At 48.6% G+C, this 20,421-nt stretch overlaps 1 protein-coding gene across 1 annotated transcript in view; it reads right to left on the bottom strand.

The window, feature by feature from the left end:
- Positions 1-16,743, bottom strand: part of LOC138076184 (ectonucleotide pyrophosphatase/phosphodiesterase family member 7-like) — a 36,747-nt gene extending 20,004 nt beyond the window's left edge. Inside the window, exon 1 of the mRNA XM_068968402.1 lies at positions 16,485-16,743. Coding sequence (XP_068824503.1) covers positions 16,485-16,743 — 259 coding nt within the window. The remainder of the gene's footprint in view (positions 1-16,484) is intronic.
- Between the last annotated feature and the right edge of the window lie 3,678 nt (positions 16,744-20,421).

Here is a 20,421-nt window from a genome sequence, read left to right as displayed (position 1 = left end):
ACTCTGTTAGGAGCAGGTAGAGTTCGCATGGGCAAGAATCTTTGGAGCCTCACAAATAAATAATGGAAGCCTTCTGAAATCTACCAGGAGCCCTCTTGTTACAGCTTCCTGATGACTGAGCCATGTCCTCGCAGCAGATGACATGGAAACACAGACATAGACACCCAGGGAGCTCTCTTTTGCCTTTATTTTTTTTTAAAAACCTATAATATCCTGAATCCTGTTCTATGTGACTCTTCACCCAGGAAAGAGCAAATCACGTGGAATTACAAATGCCTACCATTTCACCCATTCTAGTGTTTATCTATGGTATTGACTACCATCAACGTTCGAATCAATTGAGTTGCTTTTTAAAAACACAGATTCCTGGGTCCCCACTCTAATCCTTGCTGAACATAGAGCTGTGGGTGGGGGCCAGGAGTCTGCATTTTAACAACCTCTCTCGGTGGTTTGCGTGCACACTGACATGTCAGAACCACTGGTTCAGGGACTGTTAGTCCTTCACATAGGCATGTGGATTAGTTCCAGCAGACTGCCCCTTGCTCCAAAATCTGGGTTGACTGTAGCCCTACACCCTCTTCCCTAAGGGACCAGGGAGCCCTCAGACCCTAGATCATTCTGGTATCTGGGGAAATGTGGGGGTGGCGTGTCTAGAGCCACGAGGAGGACATGGGAGGAGGGACTGGAGGAAGTCAGTGCAGGAGATGCAAGAGATGTGGGTTGATCCCTGGGTCCGGAAGATTTCCCTGGAGGAGAGCCCAGCAACCCACTTCAGTATTCTTGCCTGGAAAATCCCATGGACAGAGGAACCAGGCGGGCTAGGGTCCATAGAGTCGGACACGACTGAAGTGACTTAGCACGCACACACATACACTGCAGGCAAAGAAACTTGCCTCCTCCTACACCCTACAAATTCTGGCTTCCATGCCCTGGAATATCAGTTAAGTAGGCTAACCAATCAGCATCCATTTCCCCCTCAAAATAATATTACCTGAGTTTCAAACAACTAACCTAAAATGAGCTCAGGGAGGATGACCCTTCCATTCTGTGGCATGGCTTATTCCAAGTAATTGTACAAAGGGAATCAGTTCTGTTGTGGTTGGGTTATTCCCACCCTGACACTTAAAGGCAACCCAACTAGTGGCTGGGGACCACTCATCACCCAGCGGAGGTTTCCATTGCCCTGTAGGTTCCTCCTTCTCGCTGCTCAAGCCTCTTTACCCTGGTCAAAGGCCAATTATGGAACGTGAGCAAAAGAAGACAGAGGAGAGGGGAAGCTAGGAAACACGCGGCTGCCAGGAGCAGCCACCCCAGTTTTACTTGAATTGCATTTTCTCTGCTTTATACTCTGGGGCTTCCCAGGTGTCGCAGTTGAAAAGAACCCACCTGCTAATGCAGGAGACACAGAGACGCAGGTTCAATCCCTGGATTGGGAAGATCTCCTGGAGTAGGAAATGGCAACCTGCTCCAGTATTCTTGCCTGGAGACTCCTATGGGCAGAGGAGTCTGGCGGGCTACAGTCCATGGGGTCGCAGCGTTGGACATGACTGAGCGACTGAGCACGCACACTCTCTGGAGACAATCGGGAGGGCCTGGCTGGGAATACTGCGTGAAGGCAGCAAACGCCTTTGTCTGTGCCTAGACTTCCAGAGCCTGCTGGTTTCCCACGATGCTGCCCAAGCGGATTGTGTGTGCGTTGGGGGGGGGGGGGGGGCGGCGGATGGCTGGGCTTGTGAACCCTTGATCTCTCTCCAGACCTCAGTTTTCCTGTCTGTAGAATGAGTGGGGTTAATGGTTTCCAAGGGCCTTCCAGGCTCCATCATTCTGAGAGTCTGTCATCGCTGTCATTTCAGTGTCTGGTGAGGAAGGTAATTATGCAAGTGAAACAGGAAGTAGGATGAGCTCTTCTAGTGAATGGGATTCCTGCTGCTTGCTAATTACACTTTAATTAGGGTACAATGCAGACTCCCACACTGTATCAGTTACGACAAGGTGCAGGTAAGTCACCCAGCTGAGCGTTTCAGGTCTCGGAGCGAACCCAGCTACATTCAACTCCCTCACCTGGTTCTCAGGGACTGATGTGTATTTATTTCTCAAATATGGTTTAGGAAACCAGAGTTGAATTCTATCCCTTCTTTTCTCTCCTCAGATATTTCGAACCGAGTACTGTGGTAGACTGTCTCATGGTATTTATACTCTAGGGGGCGGGAGAGAGTTAAAAATAGAATGTGTTCTGGGTGCTTCTGATACTCACAGCTATTTTTTTTTCTTGGAATTCCTCTACTAATAGGCCCTGCTAACAGACATGTCAAGGTATACTGTGTTTGCCCCAAGTCTCCTCCCTTTGTTCAGTTGGTTGGCCAGAAACCCAATTCTCTGTTTCTTAAAATTTGAACCAAAAGACACAGTAACGAATCAGCTGGTGGTAGGCTCTGCTGTCTCCCACGATGAACCAGGAGTGAAAAGAGAAAGGCGGTCACAAGTGAGGGAAGCAGAGACAAGAAAGCCCAAGGGGCAGATAACAGAAATCACAGGGCTTCTGAGAGCCAGAGGAGGAAGTTTGGTTTCTGTAACTGCAGTTTCTATTTCCCAGTTGCCTCTAATTTGGTTCCCATGATCAAAAGTTTGCCCATGAAGAGCCTTGCCTTGCGGTCCTTTCCCTTGTGCTAGTATGAATGGATTTCTGTTTCTTACAGCTGTTACTTCCTGATGTGGTTGAGAGTAGGGCTGTGCCTCATTCATTTTGGTGTCTCCCTGGCACAAAGCGTAGACCTTTGCCCACAGTAGGCAGTCAACAAATGTTTGTTGGATTTAATTGAACAAATTTCCTCCCACCCTCTGCGCTAATCATAGATGGCCAGTACTAACTGGACAAGTAGGAAGCAGACCTTGATTTAGTCCAAACTCAATTTGGGAAAAAAATTACTGTAGTGGGATGAAAATAAGCCTATAAAGAATAGTTAAAATCATTAAATAAACCTATAAAATAAACCTTTAGTGGAATTAAAATAAAATGCATAACTTAATATATTCAATAAGAGCATCCCGCTGCCCCCCAGGGGGCTTCCCAGGTGGCGCTAGCGGTGAAGAACGCTCCTGCCAATGCAGGAGACATAAGAGACGTGAGTTCAATCCCTAGGTCAGGAAAATCCCCTGGAGGAGGGCATGGCAACCCACTCCAGTATTCTTGCCTGGAGAATCCCCTGGACAGAGGAGACTGGCAGGCTACAGTTGCAAAGAGTCGGACACAACTGTAGGGATTCATCATACATGCATGCCCCCAAACATTTGCTCAATTCCTACCACAAATTTTCAGGTGCAACAGTAACTATCTGCCAATAGATTGTATGGGCATAGACACACTTTGTCATGCATTCATTTATTTAACGATATTTTAAGGACCTACTGGGCTTCCCTGGATAGCTCAGTTGGTAAAGAATCTGCCTGCAATGTAGGAGACCCTGGTTTGATTCCTGGGTAGGGGAGATCTCCTGGAGAAGGGATAGGCTACCCACTCCAGTATTCTTGGGCTTCCCTTGTGGCTCAGCTGGTAAAGAATCCGCCTGCAATGTGGGAGACCTGGGTTGGGAAGATCCCTTGGAGAAGGGAAAGGCTACCCGCTCCAGTGTTCTGGCCTGGAGAATTCCATGGACTGTATAGTCCATGAGGTTGCGTAGAGTCGTACATGACTGAGTGACTTTCACTTTAAGGACCTACTGTGTGTCAGTCAGTAATTCCTTTGAACCAACCTACCATATTAAGCTATAAACATATCTTCATTTTCCTCCTGATTTGTGGGGTCCAGTACTTCATTAAGTTCACATTCCCCAAACCAAAGAAGAAAGGTCTTCTTAACCAGCTGATATGAAATCAATGAGGAAGAACAGCCTTTAAATGAAATCAATCAACCACCTTAAATCAACCCATGCTCCAGTCTGGAGCAGACAAGCTCAGTCAGACCTACAGCCAAGACCCTGGTGGATAAACAACCCGCAGTGGGGCTCAAAACTACACTCAACCGAAGTCTACACACTCAGAGTGCCACATGGATGATCCACTGGACCTGTAATAAAATTGCTGGGGACAAGAACAGGTGGTTCAGTGTGCCATTCAAAATTTAAAACCTCATCAACTCCTGCTGCAGTCATGAGGCTTGACCCCAGCAGGTCACCCCACAATGGCAGCCCTTTTTCTGGACGGGGAAGTAAGACCCTAGCGTCCATTTTAGTAAACTGCTCTTTCTCATGTGTAAGTGCAGATGAAAAGTGCTGACTGCTTCTTTTTTGGCGTTGCTTTTTAATTATGACCATCAATAAATCATTCTATCCCTGAACAGGACTTGAGAATGGCCCGAAGGCAGAGGCACAATTCCTCAGTAACTAGGCCAGCAGAGAACAGCTTTCTCACTCCCCATCTCTTCTTTTCATCCTCTGTCAGAAACAGAAACATTCTCTCTTCAAGAAGCTGGCAGTGGACAGCCGCACTTGCTTTCCGTCTGGGAACCCTGTTAGCACCCAGTTCTACCCTTGGCCTGCCTTACTGGCCACTGTCACAGAAATGGGATCTGTCCTCTGTTTTGCATTTTTTCTCAATTCATTTTCCCTTCTTACTGGTGGAGTGGCCTGAATGGTCCCCCCCACCCTTCCTCAAGGATACGTCCATGTTCTTATTCTCAGAACCTATGCGTGCTGCCTTATTTGGGAACAGGGTTTTTGCAGATGTAATTCAGTTTAGGATTTTGAGATGAGGAGATTCAAAAAACTGAGATCATGGCATCTGGTCCCATTACTTCATGGCAAATAGATACGTAAAAAGTGGAAAGAGTGGCAGATTTTCTTTTCTTGGGCTCCAAAATCACTGTGAGTGGTGAACTGCAGCCACAAAATTAAAAAGATGCATGCTCCTTGAAAGGGAAGCTATGACAAACCTAGACAGCATATTAGAAAGCAGAGATATTACTTTGTCAGTAAAGGTCTGTATAGTCAAATCTATGGTTTTTCCAGTAGTCACGTATGGATGGGAAAGTTGGACCATAAAGAAGGCTGAGCACCAAAAAGTTGATGCTTTCTAATTGTGGTGCTGGAGAAGACTCTTGAGAGTCCCTTGGACAGCAAAGAGCTCAAATTAGCCAATTCTAAAGGAAATCAACCCTGAATATTCATTGAAAGGACTGATGCTGAAGCTACAATACTTTGGCCACCTAATGGGAAGAGCCAACTCACTGGAAAAGACCCTGGTGCTGGGAGAGATTGAGGGCAGGAGGAGAAGGGGACAACAGAGGATGAGATGGTTGGAGGGCATCACTGATTCAATGGACCTGAGTTTGAGCAAACTCTGGGAGATAGCCAAGGACAGGGAAGACTGTACAGTCCATGGTGTTGAAAAGAGTTGGGCAGGACTTAGCGACTGAACAACAAAGACAATCTGCATAGGCTCTAAATGCAAGAGCAAGTGTCCTTATGAGAGGCAGAAGAGAAGAAGGCGCAGATAGAAGAGGAGGAAGCAATGTGACCACAGAGGCAGAGACTGGAGTGATGTAGCCACACACCAGGAGTGCAGGCAGCCAGTAGAAGTGGAAGAGGTGAGGAAGCCTCCTCCTTCAGAGCCTCTGGAGAGGGCCTGGCCCGTTGGCACCCTGATTTTGGACTTCTGGCTTCCAGACTTTCTGTTGCTTTAAGCAACCCAGTTTACAGTTCTTTGTTACAGCAGCCGCAGGTAACCAATACACCTGAGTCCTCAGTCTCAAGTGGTCCCAGCTTCTTCTTTCACTCAAGGCCTTGGGATCCCGAGCAGTCATGATTTTTTGCTTCACTGCTCTGGTGTTTTGGGTTAACCCTTCGGGCTCAGATGGTAAAGCATCGGCCTGCAATGCAGGAGACCTGAGTTCAATTCCTGGGTCGGGAAGATCCCCTGGAGAAGGAAATGGCAATCAACTCCAGCACTCTTGCCTGGAAAATCCCATGGATGGATGAGCCTGATAGGCTACAGTCCATGGAGTCGCAAAGAGTCGGACACGACTGAGTGACTTCACTTCACTTCCTCTGTGTGATGCATGGATCTGCGGCACTGGGAACATCTGGGAGCTTGTTGTTGTGTAGTTGCTAAGTCATGTCTGACTCTTTGCGACCCCAGGGGCTGTAGCCTGCCAGGCTCCTCTGACCATGGGATTTCCCAGGCAAGAGTACTGGAGTGCGTTGCCATTTACTTCTCTGGGGAGTCTTCTTGACCCAGGGATTGAAACTGTGTCTCCTGAACTGGCAGGCGTGTTCTTTACCACTGAGCCACCTGGGAAGCGCAGATGATTCATATACATGTTCAAATTTGAGAAGCTCTAGTAGGATAAACTGTATGGTGACAATCAGATCTCTTCTCTACCTGCAAGGATTCTAGTTTATTCATGTCAAATCTGTTAAATATGAAGTGGGAGCTTTGTAGCTACAAACCAAATGCTTAGGATAGAATGGCACGCCAATGTGTCATGCATGCAGTGACTTGATGTCTGAAACTTGCTTTAAAAGATTCAAGGAAGGAAAGAAGGAAGGAGGAAAGACAGGGCCTTGGGTGGGGACAGTGGAGGACAGGTGAGGCGGAATGTGTACACATTTTTGCAGCTCGGTGCTGGGTACACAGAGCTTCATTGTGAAATTCTCTCTACTTTTTCTGCAAGTTGGAAATTTCCACAATGAAAAGTTAGGAAATGCCTTGTTTTCCCAGCCATCCTTTATCTTTAGTTTTTTCCCCATGAGTCCCGTTTTTATCCTCTTGTGGAAATGCCTGGTGTTGGAGGGACACCTTTTCTATCTCAGTCTGTGGTTTTCTTTGCTTTGCGTCTTCATGTTTGTGGGTTTTGTTGGCTTTCAGGACATTTTCGTCAGAGTGTTGTTTCCAGGGGAGCAGGATAGGAGCTGATGACGGTTTACGGCATCATCTGACTGGGTTTCCAGCAACATCTGCTGGGCTTGTGTTGTTACCGGCAGCAGGAATTTGATTTCCTTTCTCTTTCCCTACCTCTCCTACCTCTTTCATTCGGTCTTTTTTGTCCACTGGCTACAGTGTCACGTATATGACCTTCAGGTCTCTGATTTACATGTGATTTGCATATTACACTTCTAGTTCAGGGGTTCTCAATTAGGGGGTGGTTTTACCTTCTAAGGAACATCAGGCACTAGGAGAGGGATGCTGCTGGAATCTAGTGAGTAGAGGCCAGGGATGCTGCTAAACCCTCTACAATGCACAGGACAGGCCACCCCTCAAGACAAACAGTGATCTAGCCTCAAATATCAATAGCAGGACAATGAGAAACCCTGATCAAGTCTTAAAGATCATCCAAGTGGGGACTTTCCTGGTGATCTAGTGGTTAAGATTCTGCACTACCAATGCAGGGTGCCTGGGTTCAATCCCTGTGCAGAGAACTACATGCCTCAGCAAAGACTTGGCACACCAAAAAAAAAAAAAAAGAAATCATCCAAGTGCCTTTGGCCACACTTTTTTGCTTTGCCTCATGAAGGAGAGGTGGACTCAAAACTGACTGAGTATCAATGAGGAATATTTACTCATAGGTTGATTTTGGGATAGAACGTGATTGCTCATTTGTGCAAGTGGTGCCTTGCACACTTCCAGGGGGCACCGTCCATATAATATTAATGAAAACAACCCCCTCAAAATTGTGCAGCACAGAGTCCACAAAGCCATAAGTGGTTGCTCCAGTTTTGGGGTTGCCCTGGTGCTTCTGGGACTGAGAGAGACTTTTTATTCTGGCTGCCAGAGGCCCTAAGAATGCTGTTGAGTATCCTTTCAAGAAAAGAGGAAATGTGGAACTGTGAGGGCCTCACTTGCTTTATTCTAGACCTTCATTCCCTGGTGGGTTAGATGGTAAAGAAACTGCCTGCAATGCAGGGGACCTGGGTTCAGTCCTTGGGTCAGGAAGATCCCCTGGAGAAGGGAACGGCTGCCCACTCCAGTATTCTTTCCTGGAGAATTCCATGGACAGAGGAGTCTGGCGGGCTAATGTCTATGGGGTCGCAAAGAGTCAGACATGATTGAGAGACTAACACTTTCACTTTTTCACTTTCATCTCATTATAGAGCATCTTCTTTCGCCCCCAGGCCATATCCATTTGACTAGATCTAAAATTGTCAGATTACAGTATTGTGGCTTTCATCTGAAATGTGGTGGTGTTAGCTTCTTATTTTCAGTCAGTTCCTTGGGGGAGGAAATGCATGCTTTCATAAGACTTCCTATCCACCCACTATTTGCTTGGCGGGATTTCCTTAGTTTCAGCAGCATAACTTAATCTTGCTGGTCCTCAATCACTTTGCAATAAAAACTGAGATTGCAGAAAATGTTCATTGTCATTACCAGTGATGGAGCAGTAAGTACAGGCTTCTGGAGAGAGAGAGGGAATTGTGTGATTTAAACTACCGAAATGAGCTGCTCGCCCCCAGAGAATGGCTTTTCATTTCAGCACGGTCTGAGGGAAACTATGACAGAGTTCAGGGACACAGAGGGACAGAGCTGGGAGGTGTGGTCACTGAATCCGCTGGGCACTCCTGCCCTGTGGACAGACCCATGGACGGAGTTGGGATTTCTTGAGACTCGGTCTTGGGTCACCGACTGCAAGCACACATCCCCACAACACGGGGCCCAGGCTGGGTGGTACATCCCTGAGGTTCATGCCAGTCCTTCTTCTGTTGCTTCTCTGATGACAGCCCATGACTTTCCACCTGGGACCCATTAGTCCCCCATGGGTGACATGGTTTGTGTCAGGCTTGCCATTCCCCACCCTGACCTGGGTGTGGGCACGTGATTAGCATCATTCCATCCCCCTGGCCACAGAGATTGGTTCTGAGAAGCAAACCGGTGCCGGGAGAGTCAATCTTAGGAATATGGGTTTGAACTGTGCTCCTCAAAAAAGGTATTTTGGAGTCCTAAACCTCAGAGCTTCAGAATGTGACCTTATTTGGAAAGGGTCATTGCAGAGGTGAGGTCATTAGAGAGGAGGGTATGCCCCTAGTCCAGGTGACTGGTGTCCTAATAAGACAGCCACGTGAAGACAGAGACGTAGGAAGAACTCCACGGGCTGGATGGAGGGCTGGAGGGGTGTAACTACAAGTCCAGGAATGCCAAAGATCATGGGAAAACCACGAGAAGCTTGGAGGAGACAGAGGATTCCTACAGCTTTCAGAGAGTATCACTCTTGTTTGTTGTTCAGTTGCGAAGTTGTGTCTGACTCTCTGCAACCCTATGGGCTGCAGCATGCCTGTCCTTCACTATCACCCAGTTTGCTCAAATTCATGTTCATTGAGTTGGTGATGCTATATCTAACCACCTCATCTGCAACCATCCCCCTTCTGTTTTTGCCTTCAACCTTTCCCAGCATCAGGGTCATTCCCAGTGAGCTGGCTCTTTGCATCCGGTGGCCAAAATGTTGGAGCTTCAGCTCAGCATCAGTCCTTCCAGTCAATATCCAGGGTTGATTTCCTTTAGGATGGACTGGCTTGATCTCCTAGCAGACCAAGGGACTCTCAAGAGTCTTCTCCAGCACCATAGTTTGAAAGCATCAATTCTTTGGCTCTCAGTCTTCTTTATGGTCCAACTCTCATGTATGTACAAGAGTACTGGAAAAAACCATAGCTTTATTATTCTACTGACTCCTTGATTTCAAACTTCTGGCCCCTAGAGCCATGAAGAAATAAGTTTCTGTTGTTTTAAGCCACATGGTTTGGTGGTGCTTTTTTATGACAGCCCTAGGAGATTAGTATATATACTTCCAAATTAGATGTCTTCCTCCTTCTCCTTCTTCAGAATCACCATCATCATCATCACTTTTGTCTAAGCAACAGAGAGGGTCTCCTATGGATGTGGAGACTGTGATATGGGGTAGTCTGGCCTCCATGGTCAGTCAGTGTGCCCTTTGGCATTAGGGATTAGACTATAATTCTGGGGCTTTCTGGGGCTCCATGCTGGGGCACCATCCCCTATTACCTGTCACCTTTCCACAAAGACCGATGCTTCCCCCCACCTCCCCCCGACCAGTTGTTTGAGTCTCAACCATGACCTACTCATGATAGGCAGAATTAAGATGGCCTCGGGATTGATGCCCCAGATATACACGCTTGTAGAATTCCCTTCCCTTGCTCATGGGTGGGACTTGTGCCTGGCTTCTAACCAGTGGACATGGAAAAGTTGAAGGGATTTTGCAGAGATAACTAAGGGCCCTAACCAGTTGACTCTGAGTTAATCCAGAGGTGATTATCCTTGCTGGGCCTGACCTCAGCAGGTGCGCTCTTAGCAGAGAGTCCAGAGGCGATCTCCTACTGGCCTTGAAGGAGCAAGCTGCCTGGGTTCTGCAGCTGCGGGGAAGGAAGTCTCGTAACAATTGCATAACCTTGGGAGAGGACCCCGAGCCTCAGATGAGACCACCCCAGCTGGCGCCTTGACTGCAGCCTTGTGAGACCCTGAGCAGAGGACTAAAGCCAACCGTGCTCAGAGTCCTGACCACAGGACCGGAGAGAAAATAGATGGGTGTTGTCCGAGGCGATGGCACCCCACTCCAGCACTCCTGCCTGGAAAATCCCACGGATGGAGGAGCCTGGGGGGCTGCAGTCCATGGGGTCGCTAAGAGTCAGACACGACTGAGTGACTTCACTTTCCCTTTTCACTTTCATGCATTGGAGAAGGAAATGGCAACCCACTCCAGTGTTCTTGCCTGGAGAATCCCAGGGACTGGGGAGCCTGGTGGACTGCTGTCTATGGGGTCTCACAGAGTTGGATACTACTGAAGCGACTTAGCAGCAGTAGCAGCAGCAGTCCTAAGCTGCTAAGTTTGTGTGGCTGTTATGCAGCCATAGAAAACCAATGTGGCATTCCATTTAAAGGAATGGTTAGGTGCTGTGGCCAAGACCACTGGGTGTGTGTGTGTGTCTGTGTGTGTTCAAGGAGGTGGGGGTTGATGAAAGGAGCAGGGTGGAGCCAGGTGGAAAGAACAAAACTACCTTGGAGGAAGTAATAGCCCTTCCAATGAGAGAGGGAAGCAGCTCAATCAACATGCAGCCCTGCCCAGTGCCCGGCCCTGCGGGACTAGAGGAAGCATGTTACCCAGGTCTTAGGAGCCTCCATCCTGCCCAGAAGTCCCACTTGCAGGCGGTGCTGGGCGGAAATACTTGGAGGAAAAACACACTTTGTAAGGATGCAAAGATCTTCTGATGTGGAGTGATAATGAGGTGGGATATTTTAAATTAATAGCCAGCTTTGTTTTTAAAATCCTCTCTCCTGGGGCTTGCCTGGTGGTCCAGTGGCTAAGGCTCCATGCACCCAGCTCAGGGGGCCTGAGTTCAATCCCTGGTTAGGGAACTAGGTCCCACATGCCGTGTCCAAGAGTTCGCATGCTGCCACAAAAGATCCTGCAATGCCTCAGTGAGTATCAAAGATCCCGCATGCTGCAACTGAGACCCGACACAGTCAAATAAATATTAAAAAAAAAACACACACACACAAAAAACAAACTTCTCTCCTTTAGTCTTTCCTTCATTTAAGCAGTCAGGATTTCTGTTTTCATGTCCCGAGGAAAGGATCCCATGGGAGAAAGTGGAGAAATCAGAGACTCCTTTTGGCTTTGGGGTTTCACATAAGCCTCTTATGGGAGACATGGAGGAGTTGGGGTGTAGAGAAAAGTTTGAGGGGGACACACGGGAGTAAGAACAAATCCCTCCTGTCTGGTTCCCTGAGAAAGGAAGCCCAGAGGCAGAAGGATCGCCAAGGAGGGGGCTCCTTGTCCTTGACTCTGGTGGAGTTCCAGCGAGAAGGAAGCGAAACCTCCCAAAAGATGTGTGGAGTTTGGGAACAGAGTGGGCGGGAGCCTGGGACTGTGTGCGTCAAGCCCTGCAAAGAGGGCCAGACTCTGGAGACACGTTAGTGGGAAGCTGGCCGTTGTCTACCCTGCTCGGCTCCACAGGGATGCTCCAACAGTATTCGTCAGTTGACAGGATGAATACAGTCCTAACAAACTCTCCAGGAAGACTTTCTCCACCAGCATCAGGACAACTGATGAGGGATTCTAGGTCTGGGATGAGGGCCCAGATACTACACACCTGACAGCTCCAGGCACGAGGAGGCCCTGCTGCTCAGAGTTCCGATCTCACCAGACAAGTCAGCTACGTCTCATGGCTGGGCCACGGCCTCTCCCTGCTGCACTCCTTGCCTGGGACTGCCTGGTCTCTAATCTCTTGGCCTCTGTCTGGGAAGCTTGGAGGAGTGGTTGCTTGCCTTTCTGGGCTGCGTGGAGCCCATGTGGGAGCAGCCGCCGGTGCAGCTGAGCTGAGCAGCAGGACAGCAGCGTCGTCTCCCCACCCCTCTCCTGACTTAACTGGCCCTGAGGTGTTTGTAAGAACTCCAGTTAATTAGTCGTTGGGCCCAGAGAGCCCCTTTCATCATACTTTGTGTCAGGTCTACCCCCTGGAATCTGAAGAGGTCTTCGGGTGCTGGCAACACCAATTTTTATCCATTATTTTTTTCTATTACGGATGATCCTTTTCCACAGTGGAGTCAGACAGAGGTCGGCTTGAGCTCAGCTCACGAAGACAGATGCTGGTGCTTTTGCTGGGTCCAGGGTGGCCTCTGTGTCATTAACACGACATATTCAGGATGTCTCCCTGCTGCCCGGAAGCTCTGAGTATGTGCAACATTCAAAGGTGTTTGGGATGACTACCTCATGTGAAGAGTTGACTCATTGGAAAAGACTCTGATGCTAGGTGGGATTGGGGGCAGGAGGAGAAGGGGATGACAGAGGATGAGATGGCTGGATGGCATCATGGACTCGATGGACATAAGTCTGAGTGAACTCCGGGAGTTGGTGATGGATAGGGAGGCCTGGCGTGCTATGATTCATGGGGTCGCAAAGAGTCGGACACGACTGAGCGACTGAACTGACTGACTGACTGACTTAATTAGAAGGAAGAACACCAAACGGCTGTAGGCGTGCTAAAGGTAGGGAGAGAGGACCAGTGTCTGGGACCATCCAGGGCTGAGTTCAAGTCCTGCTTTGCCCCTCAGCAGAAGGTCTGCTTTGGGACCTCAGGAAAGATTTGTGCATTCATGGGCCTTGGGTATCTCATCTGCTCTGACTTTTTATCACTGCTATGAGAATTGAAGGATATGGTGACTGGTACTTGCTGAGCATTTTTGTAAGCCAGGTTGTGGTTAAGTCACTTAAGACAGGGGTTTTCAGCTGAGGGCCAGTTTGTCCCCCAGGGGGTGTTGGGCAATGTCTGAGACATTCTTGGTTGTCGGGGAGGAAGAGACACTCCTGGCACCTAGATGATGCACACCAGGAGTCTGCCCAACATCCCACACTGCACAGGACCATCCCCACCACAGAGGACCATCTGGTCCCAAATGCCAACAGTGCTGAGGCTGCAAAACCTGTTTTAAGGCAGTGACTTGTTCACCACCTCAATAAATGGCAGGTTGGTTATAAATAAGAAGGATAGAAGAACATGCTTTTTTCTACAAAGTGGTGAATTTATGTATATAGGCATTTTATAGACCTATAGTACTTTATAGGCAATACGTACACATGGTCCAAGATCCAAAAGGTACGCTGAATGTACAATCCAAAGTCTCCCTTCCACCCTGTCCCCTTCCTGGAGGAATCAGTGTTACCATTTCCTTGTTTATTTCTTTAGAGGTTCTCTGTGCATCTATAGGCAACTATATGCACGTATACACACACATGCACACACATATGCATGCTACCCATATTCTTTGCATCTTGCTTTTGTCACTTAATCCATCTTGGAGATAACTTCCTACCAGACACAAAAAGCTTCCTCAGTTTTTCTTAGTTAAAAAAAAAATTAAGAGTATTTTTGGCTATGCTGCGCAGCCTGTGGGATACTTAGTTCCCTGACCAGGGATTGCACCTGTGCCCCTTGCAGTGGCAGTACAGAGTCCCAGCCACTGGACTGCCGGGGAAACCCTTCTCAGTTTTTCTTTTAAAGGTGACAGAGTATGCCATTCTGTGCATGTCCAGTATTTTATAGCCACTCCCCTCTGGATGGATAGGTTGTTTCTCTTTTCTTTCACTGTTGCAAACTAATGTAATGAATGACTTTGTATGTGTGTCATTTTCCACCAAGCAAATTAGTAATGGTAGGATAGAGTCCTACAAGTGGAATTGCCAAATAAGAAAGTTTGTGTGTTTGTAATATAGGAGATGTTGCCAATTACCCTCCACTGAAGCTGTAAGTTTTCCATTTCCTGCTGGCAGTAGTGTTGGCATGATTTTGTAATTTAAAAAAATTTGCTCTCACCGTGTGTATCATCTCATCAAAAGCCTTCTGGGGATCAGTAAAAGGTGAGCACGCCTTACAATATTTTGTGCCCCTTGTATTCTCAGCGCTCAAGGACCCAGAATCTGCCCATGGGAGATCTTTAAGTGTTATGAAGTTAATGCCGCTGGGGAGTAAAGTGCTCTTTCGTTCCTGCTTCCTGGTACTAATGGTTCCCGAATGACTTGCGTCTGGAAGAGTTTACATGTAGGAAAATCCCTCTCAGCAAATCTCCCTCTGAGTGGTTGCTTAGCTTTATTTTTCGAGTTTCTGATTCAAGGGTCCCTTTGAGAGTTGGGTGGAAGTCCCAGCAAAAAGGCACCAGCAGTTTGCCCATCATCATGTCAGAGGTTCCCAGAGCTGCCCTTGGACCCTAGCAAGCGGTTCTCTGGGTGTGTGTGTGTGGGTGAGGTTCACATTACTAGCGCCCCTCCCTGCCCTGTGAGAGGGGTCTGCCTATTTCCAGTTCAGAATGAGCAGAACCAGCTCCGTGTGTCCAGGGCCACCCTGGTTCCTAGTCTGGCTTCTCCCTCCCCACTTTCTGACCATGTGGCTGGTCAGTTACTCTGCCTTGTGGAGTTGTTGTTTTCTCACCTGTGGATGAGAAAACTTGCTTTGCAGTGTTGTCCTGAAGATACCCAAGGCAAAGCCTATGGCACAGAGCCTGACATCAGGCTCACATTTGAAACGGAAGCTACTGTTAGTCTAGTTACAGGGGAGCCCTTCGCATCCTGACTGCCTCCTCCCCTGCCTCTTTAGACTGGAATCTCTTTGCTTAGTGGCAACTGGCATTCTGGACCCATCACGTTCCTTCTCGTCGCGGAGACCTTGTACGTGCTCTTCCCTCTGCCTGGAACACTTTTCCTGCCTCTGGACTCCCGAGGTCTCTTTCTTTTTATTTATTCATGTTTGGCCGTGGTGAGTCTTCACTGCTACGCAGGCTGCTCATTGCGGTGGCTTTCCTTGCTGTGGCGCACGGGCTCTGGAGCACATGGGCTTTAGTAGTTGCAGCATGTGGGCGCAGGAGTTGCGGCCCCCTGACTCTGGAGCACAGGCTCAGTAGTTGTGGTGCATGGGCTTAGCTGCTCTGCTGCCTGGGGGATCTTCCTGGACCCAGGATTGAACCCGTGTCTCCTGCATTGGCCGGCAGACTTTTTACCACTGAGGCACCAAGGAAGGACATGGGATCTCTGATCTTCTTTGCAGCATGGGGATCTTTAATTGCAGCATACAAGCTCTCAGTCGCAGCATGTGGATCTAATTCCCTGACAAGGGATGAAGCCAGGCCTTTTGCTTTGGGAGCACTGAGTCTCAGCCACCAGACGGCCAAAAAGTCCCCCAACATCTCCTTCATGGGCAGCTCACCTTCCTCCAGGAGCCCTTTCCTGTCTCTCTGATGTCAAGTCCCTCTGCCCTTGCTGTCTTCTCCCAGAGAGGCTGCCTTCTTCCGTCTTGGTGCCTCTCTGGCTTGTAATGACATCTATGCATGTGTTTACTGCTCTGATGTCTGTCTCTCCCAGTAACCCGCATGCCCCAGGTGAGCTGGAGGGGCCAGCTTGGGCAAGACCCCGAGGCAGGTGGGGGCTGGCTGGAGGCACGTGCAGGGGGCCTTCATGATCTGGAGGGAAGCTTGTGAGAGGAAGAGAGATGAGAGAGGCTCGGAGTGAGCAGGTCAGGGGCCAGGCCATGGGGACCTTCTGGGTCATTGAAAGACAAGATTTAACTTCTCTTCAAAGATAATACATGTCCCTCCAGTGTACCAGCATTAAGCAGGGGACCTACCTGATCTAACTGATTACTTTAGGCTTTAATATTTTATTATTCTCAATAAAACTCTTTTAATGATTTACTGTATACAAGATCACCAGCCATGATATGAAAGGCAGGATGGAGGGTAGGGTGGGCCTAGGGCATTGGGGAGATGCCTTTGGAGTCTGCAGCTGTGGTCCCCATCCTGTCTGCAGGCCATGGGTTCTAGAAACAACCCTGTGTATCCCCAGGCATGCTAAGCTAGCACTTCTTCCAGGGAAGTGATCCCAGGTCGCGTGGGCTGCCTCAGTCTCCCCAGAGGTGCCAGAGAAGCTGCTCTCTGTTTCAGGGAACGGCGGACGCCAGGCTTCTGCCGGCACAGTGGCCGGGCTGCGGGGCAGAGCTTACCTGAGATGGTGGTGAAGTGGGACGGGGAGGTCATGGTCACGAAGGGTGGCGTGAGGTACTTGGCCTTGACCCCCTCCTGGGCCAGGCGGTCCATGTTGGGGGTGTCCACGTCCTGGTCATAGTCCCAGCGGAAGCCATCGAAGGAGATGAGCAGCAGCTTGTGGAAGCTCTTTGTCCTGGGGACAGGGTGGCCACCGGCCCAGCCCAGCAGGACGGGCAGCAGCAGCAGCAGCAGAGTGAGGGCCTGGGGCTCTGTCATGTCCCAGCGCCTCCCACGCTCTCACCGCCAGGGTCACAGCCTGCTCCCGTTTTCTGCCTTGTTTTATCTGCGGTTGAGCAAAGTCCACATTGATAATTCTGCCCCAGCTCTAATGTGGATCAGAACACCCGGAACCTGATGAGATGGCACAGGTCTGACATGACGGAAGAGCTCTGGAGGTCGGTGGTGGTGGGGGTTGCACACCTGATGCGCTTAGTGCCCCGGCCCCGTGCGCTCTGAAATGGTGAAAGTGCTCAGGGTTATGCGCATCTTACCATGATGGGAAGAGGCCAGCCATGTGAGATGGTTTGGGCAGATTCCACTGTTGTGAACACTTGGAGAACAAATTAGGTTGGTGCTTTCCTTTACTCGATATAGCCTGTTTTTATAGGGAGAGCAAATGACTGTTCCTTATGAAAGCAGCCACTGCGGATTGCGTGCCCACGAGGTCTGGGAACTGTACGTACATCATCTATTCTATCCCATTTAATATTTGTTTTTTGAAATTCTAGAAAGGTTATTAAGTTGAACATTACCCATAAGAATTAAAAAAAAAATCATTGTGGTCCGATACACAAAAGATAAAGGTTACCATTCTAACCACTTGAAAGTGGACAGTCTCAGCGACATTCACAGGGCTGACCTTTAGGCCATTCACATTCACCACTCTCTAGTTTCAGGCTGTTTTCATCCATGCACGTTAGCGGTCTCTTCTCATTCCTCCCTTCCCCCAGGCCCCCAGCAACCACTAATCTTCTTTCTGTCTGTCTGCATTTGCTTATTCTGGACGCTTCATGTAAGTGGAGTCATACAGCACCTGAACTTCTGTATCTGGCTTCTTTTGCCGAGCATTGCGTCTTCAAGGTTCTTTCGTGGCGCACTGGCATGCATCAGTACTTCACTCCATTTATGGCCAAATAATATTCCATTGTGTGGATGTTCCATATTTTATACATCCGTTCACCAGCTGATGGGCATTTGGCTTCCACGTTTTGGCTGTCGTGAATAGTGCTGCTGTGAACATTTGCATATGAGCTTTTGTTTGAATACTCCCCACTTTCCATTTAATTTGTACAACATATCTCTGAGGTAGTTTTTACTTTGTAGCTGAATAAGCAGCTCAGAGAGGCTATAGAACCTCTCCAAGGCCACCCAGCGGAAATGAGGCTGTGACTGTCCTTTTAATACTTGGCTACATGTTTGGTGCACACAGGGATATAAAATTCCCCAAGGGAACAAATGGCTGTGAACAGGCTTAAGCATCTATCCCTCCACCCCACATTTACTGAGCACGTTCCATGTGCTATGGGCTTCCGCAGTGACTCAGTGACAAGGAATCTGCCTGCCAGTGCAGGAGGTACAGAAGACGTGGGCTCAATCCCTGGGTCAGGAAGATCCCCTGGAGGAGGAAATGGCAACCCACTCCAGTATTCCAGTCTGGAAAAATCCCATGGACAAAGAAGCCTGGTGGGTTACAGTCCATAGGGTCACAAAGCGTCGGACATGACTTAGTGACTGAGAACACACGTGATATATGCTAGGTGCCAGATACACACAAGCTTAGATGCAGAGTTTGCCTGTATGGCTCAGAGTCCAGGGAACAGGCAGACACATAAAGGGGAATCCTGCCACAGGTGCTCATTGGGGCTGGGAGCACAGGGAGAGTGTCCTCACCTGGGGAAGCCAGACAGAGAAGGGCTCCCTGGAGGAGGTGGCGCTAGATTTGGGTTTTGCAGGCTGGGAGGAATTAGCCTGTTGGTAACATCTAACTTCGGGTGCTCATCTGGATGTGACAACCCTCTCCTAACAGAGCTGCCTGTGGCCACCTTCTACAAGTACATGGATGACATTTACCTTTCCTGCTTTGAAGGATCTGTGAGCTGTATAAAGCTGTCACCAGTGGACTTTCCAGTGACAGGAGGTGACAGTCTGCCCAGGTTTTCGGGTAAAGTTTTCAGAAGGTTTTTGTCTTGATGTGGGTGGACTGCAGGCAGGATATCAGACCCAGATGAGGTGACCCATTTCCCTCTTCCTGAAACTGCCTGAGAATTTTGATCCAGGTATTTGCTTAGGTTGAGTTTTTGGGGTGAGGAGGTGGAGCATCAGGAGAGCTCCACTCTGTATTTGCGTAACTTGGCCTCTCTAATTAATTAGCATGGTGTTTTGCTCTAGGATGGAATTTCATAGAATTTTGTGATGAGTGTGCAGCGAAGCAGCTGAGAGTGTTTTGCAGCCTGCAGGCTGGGCTCACAGCTCTGCCCTGGGCTTACATTTTACACTTGGGGAAAATATTATAACCTCTCTGTGCCTCTCTTCCCTTCTCCGTACAAAAGGAATAATGATATATTTCCTGAAGTCATGAGCCGCCAATGAAATGATGTATGTTGACATGATTGCTTACTGCTCATGGGATATCCACCTGCCCCCACCCGCACCCCCGCCACTCCCCATCCCCCTTGTAATCATGGCCCTTGTGTTTTGTGTGGAAGCCACGTGTATGGCTTCCAGCCTAAAGCTCCCAAGGACTGGTGCATAACCGCCTCACCTTGTCAGTTGCTGCCACAGGAACTGTGGAAGCCTTGGGTTGAGACGCCAGAATTTCCATCATGCCGGGTTTCTGAGTGATCAAACAGATCATAGTTCCAAGCTAACCCATGGTGGATGTGCAGTGTGAGAGGTCAGCCTCTGTTGCCAAGCCACTGAGATTTTGGGATAATTTGTTACTGTGGTATAACAGTCTACCCTGTTAATGCAGTAGGTAAAGCACTTACATTGGTCCTTAGTACTGGTTAAGTACTGGTTAAATGTTGTTTACTTTTTATACAATAATGAATTGCCACTGATAGCTTCCATATCTGATCTAATGATGCCAATGATGCTATTCTGTGCTTGGATAAATTGGACTTGGCACTCCTTCCAGCACATGGAAAGGACAGATGACTGAGGGCCAATAAAGCATCATTATCTTTAGTTTGTGTCCCTGGATATCCTTGGTGGCAAAGAACAACATATGCTGCTCTGGGAAACCCAGGCCTGGAGGAGAGCTGCTGTTGACGCTGGGATCAGGACTGTCCCAGGCCAGGCATTCTTTGGTTCAAAGAGAACCTTGAGTCCTTGGTGTGTAGATTCTTGGAGGGAATGTGAATATTTGTACTAAGTAGTTTGGCCCTTTGAGAATTGTTTGTTAATCATTTAGGCCCTTTTAGGAACAATCCACATACATCTTAACATTCTGGAAATACAGAAAACACATACAAAACAGCCAGCAGTCATGCAACAACCCACCATGTCTCCTGAGTCTTCCCCAAAGTGTAACCTTTGGTGCAATCAGCAGAGACTGGTGGAGGAGGCTGGCTAGAGAGAATTCTAATGGCGACCACTGTGATGCTTATTGTCACAGCGCTGATATCTTGCTTTCTCTTTGTTGAGCTCTAGTTTGGAAGGTGTAAATCCATCATCTGTTTTAGCAAATATCTATTGAGCAGTTTGGATGTGGTGGAGGATGAGATATGGAGGAGAGGGCAAATCTCGTCCTGGCCACTATGTTTTCAAGCTGTTCTAGCACTCAGCTGTGGGTCATGCAGGCTTGAGGGCTCTCCAGTTCTGGAAACATCTCCCACCCGTGCCGTCTTGGACTAGATTCTTTTTTGCTAGCCCAGTAGAGCCACCTTTGACTCT

The sequence above is a fragment of the Capricornis sumatraensis genome, chromosome 3 (genome assembly GCF_032405125.1).
Source record: "Capricornis sumatraensis isolate serow.1 chromosome 3, serow.2, whole genome shotgun sequence".
In the NCBI taxonomy this organism is placed as follows: Eukaryota; Metazoa; Chordata; class Mammalia; order Artiodactyla; family Bovidae; genus Capricornis; species Capricornis sumatraensis.
Note: the sequence above shows the minus strand (reverse complement) of the source record. Positions and strands in the feature narration are given on the sequence as shown.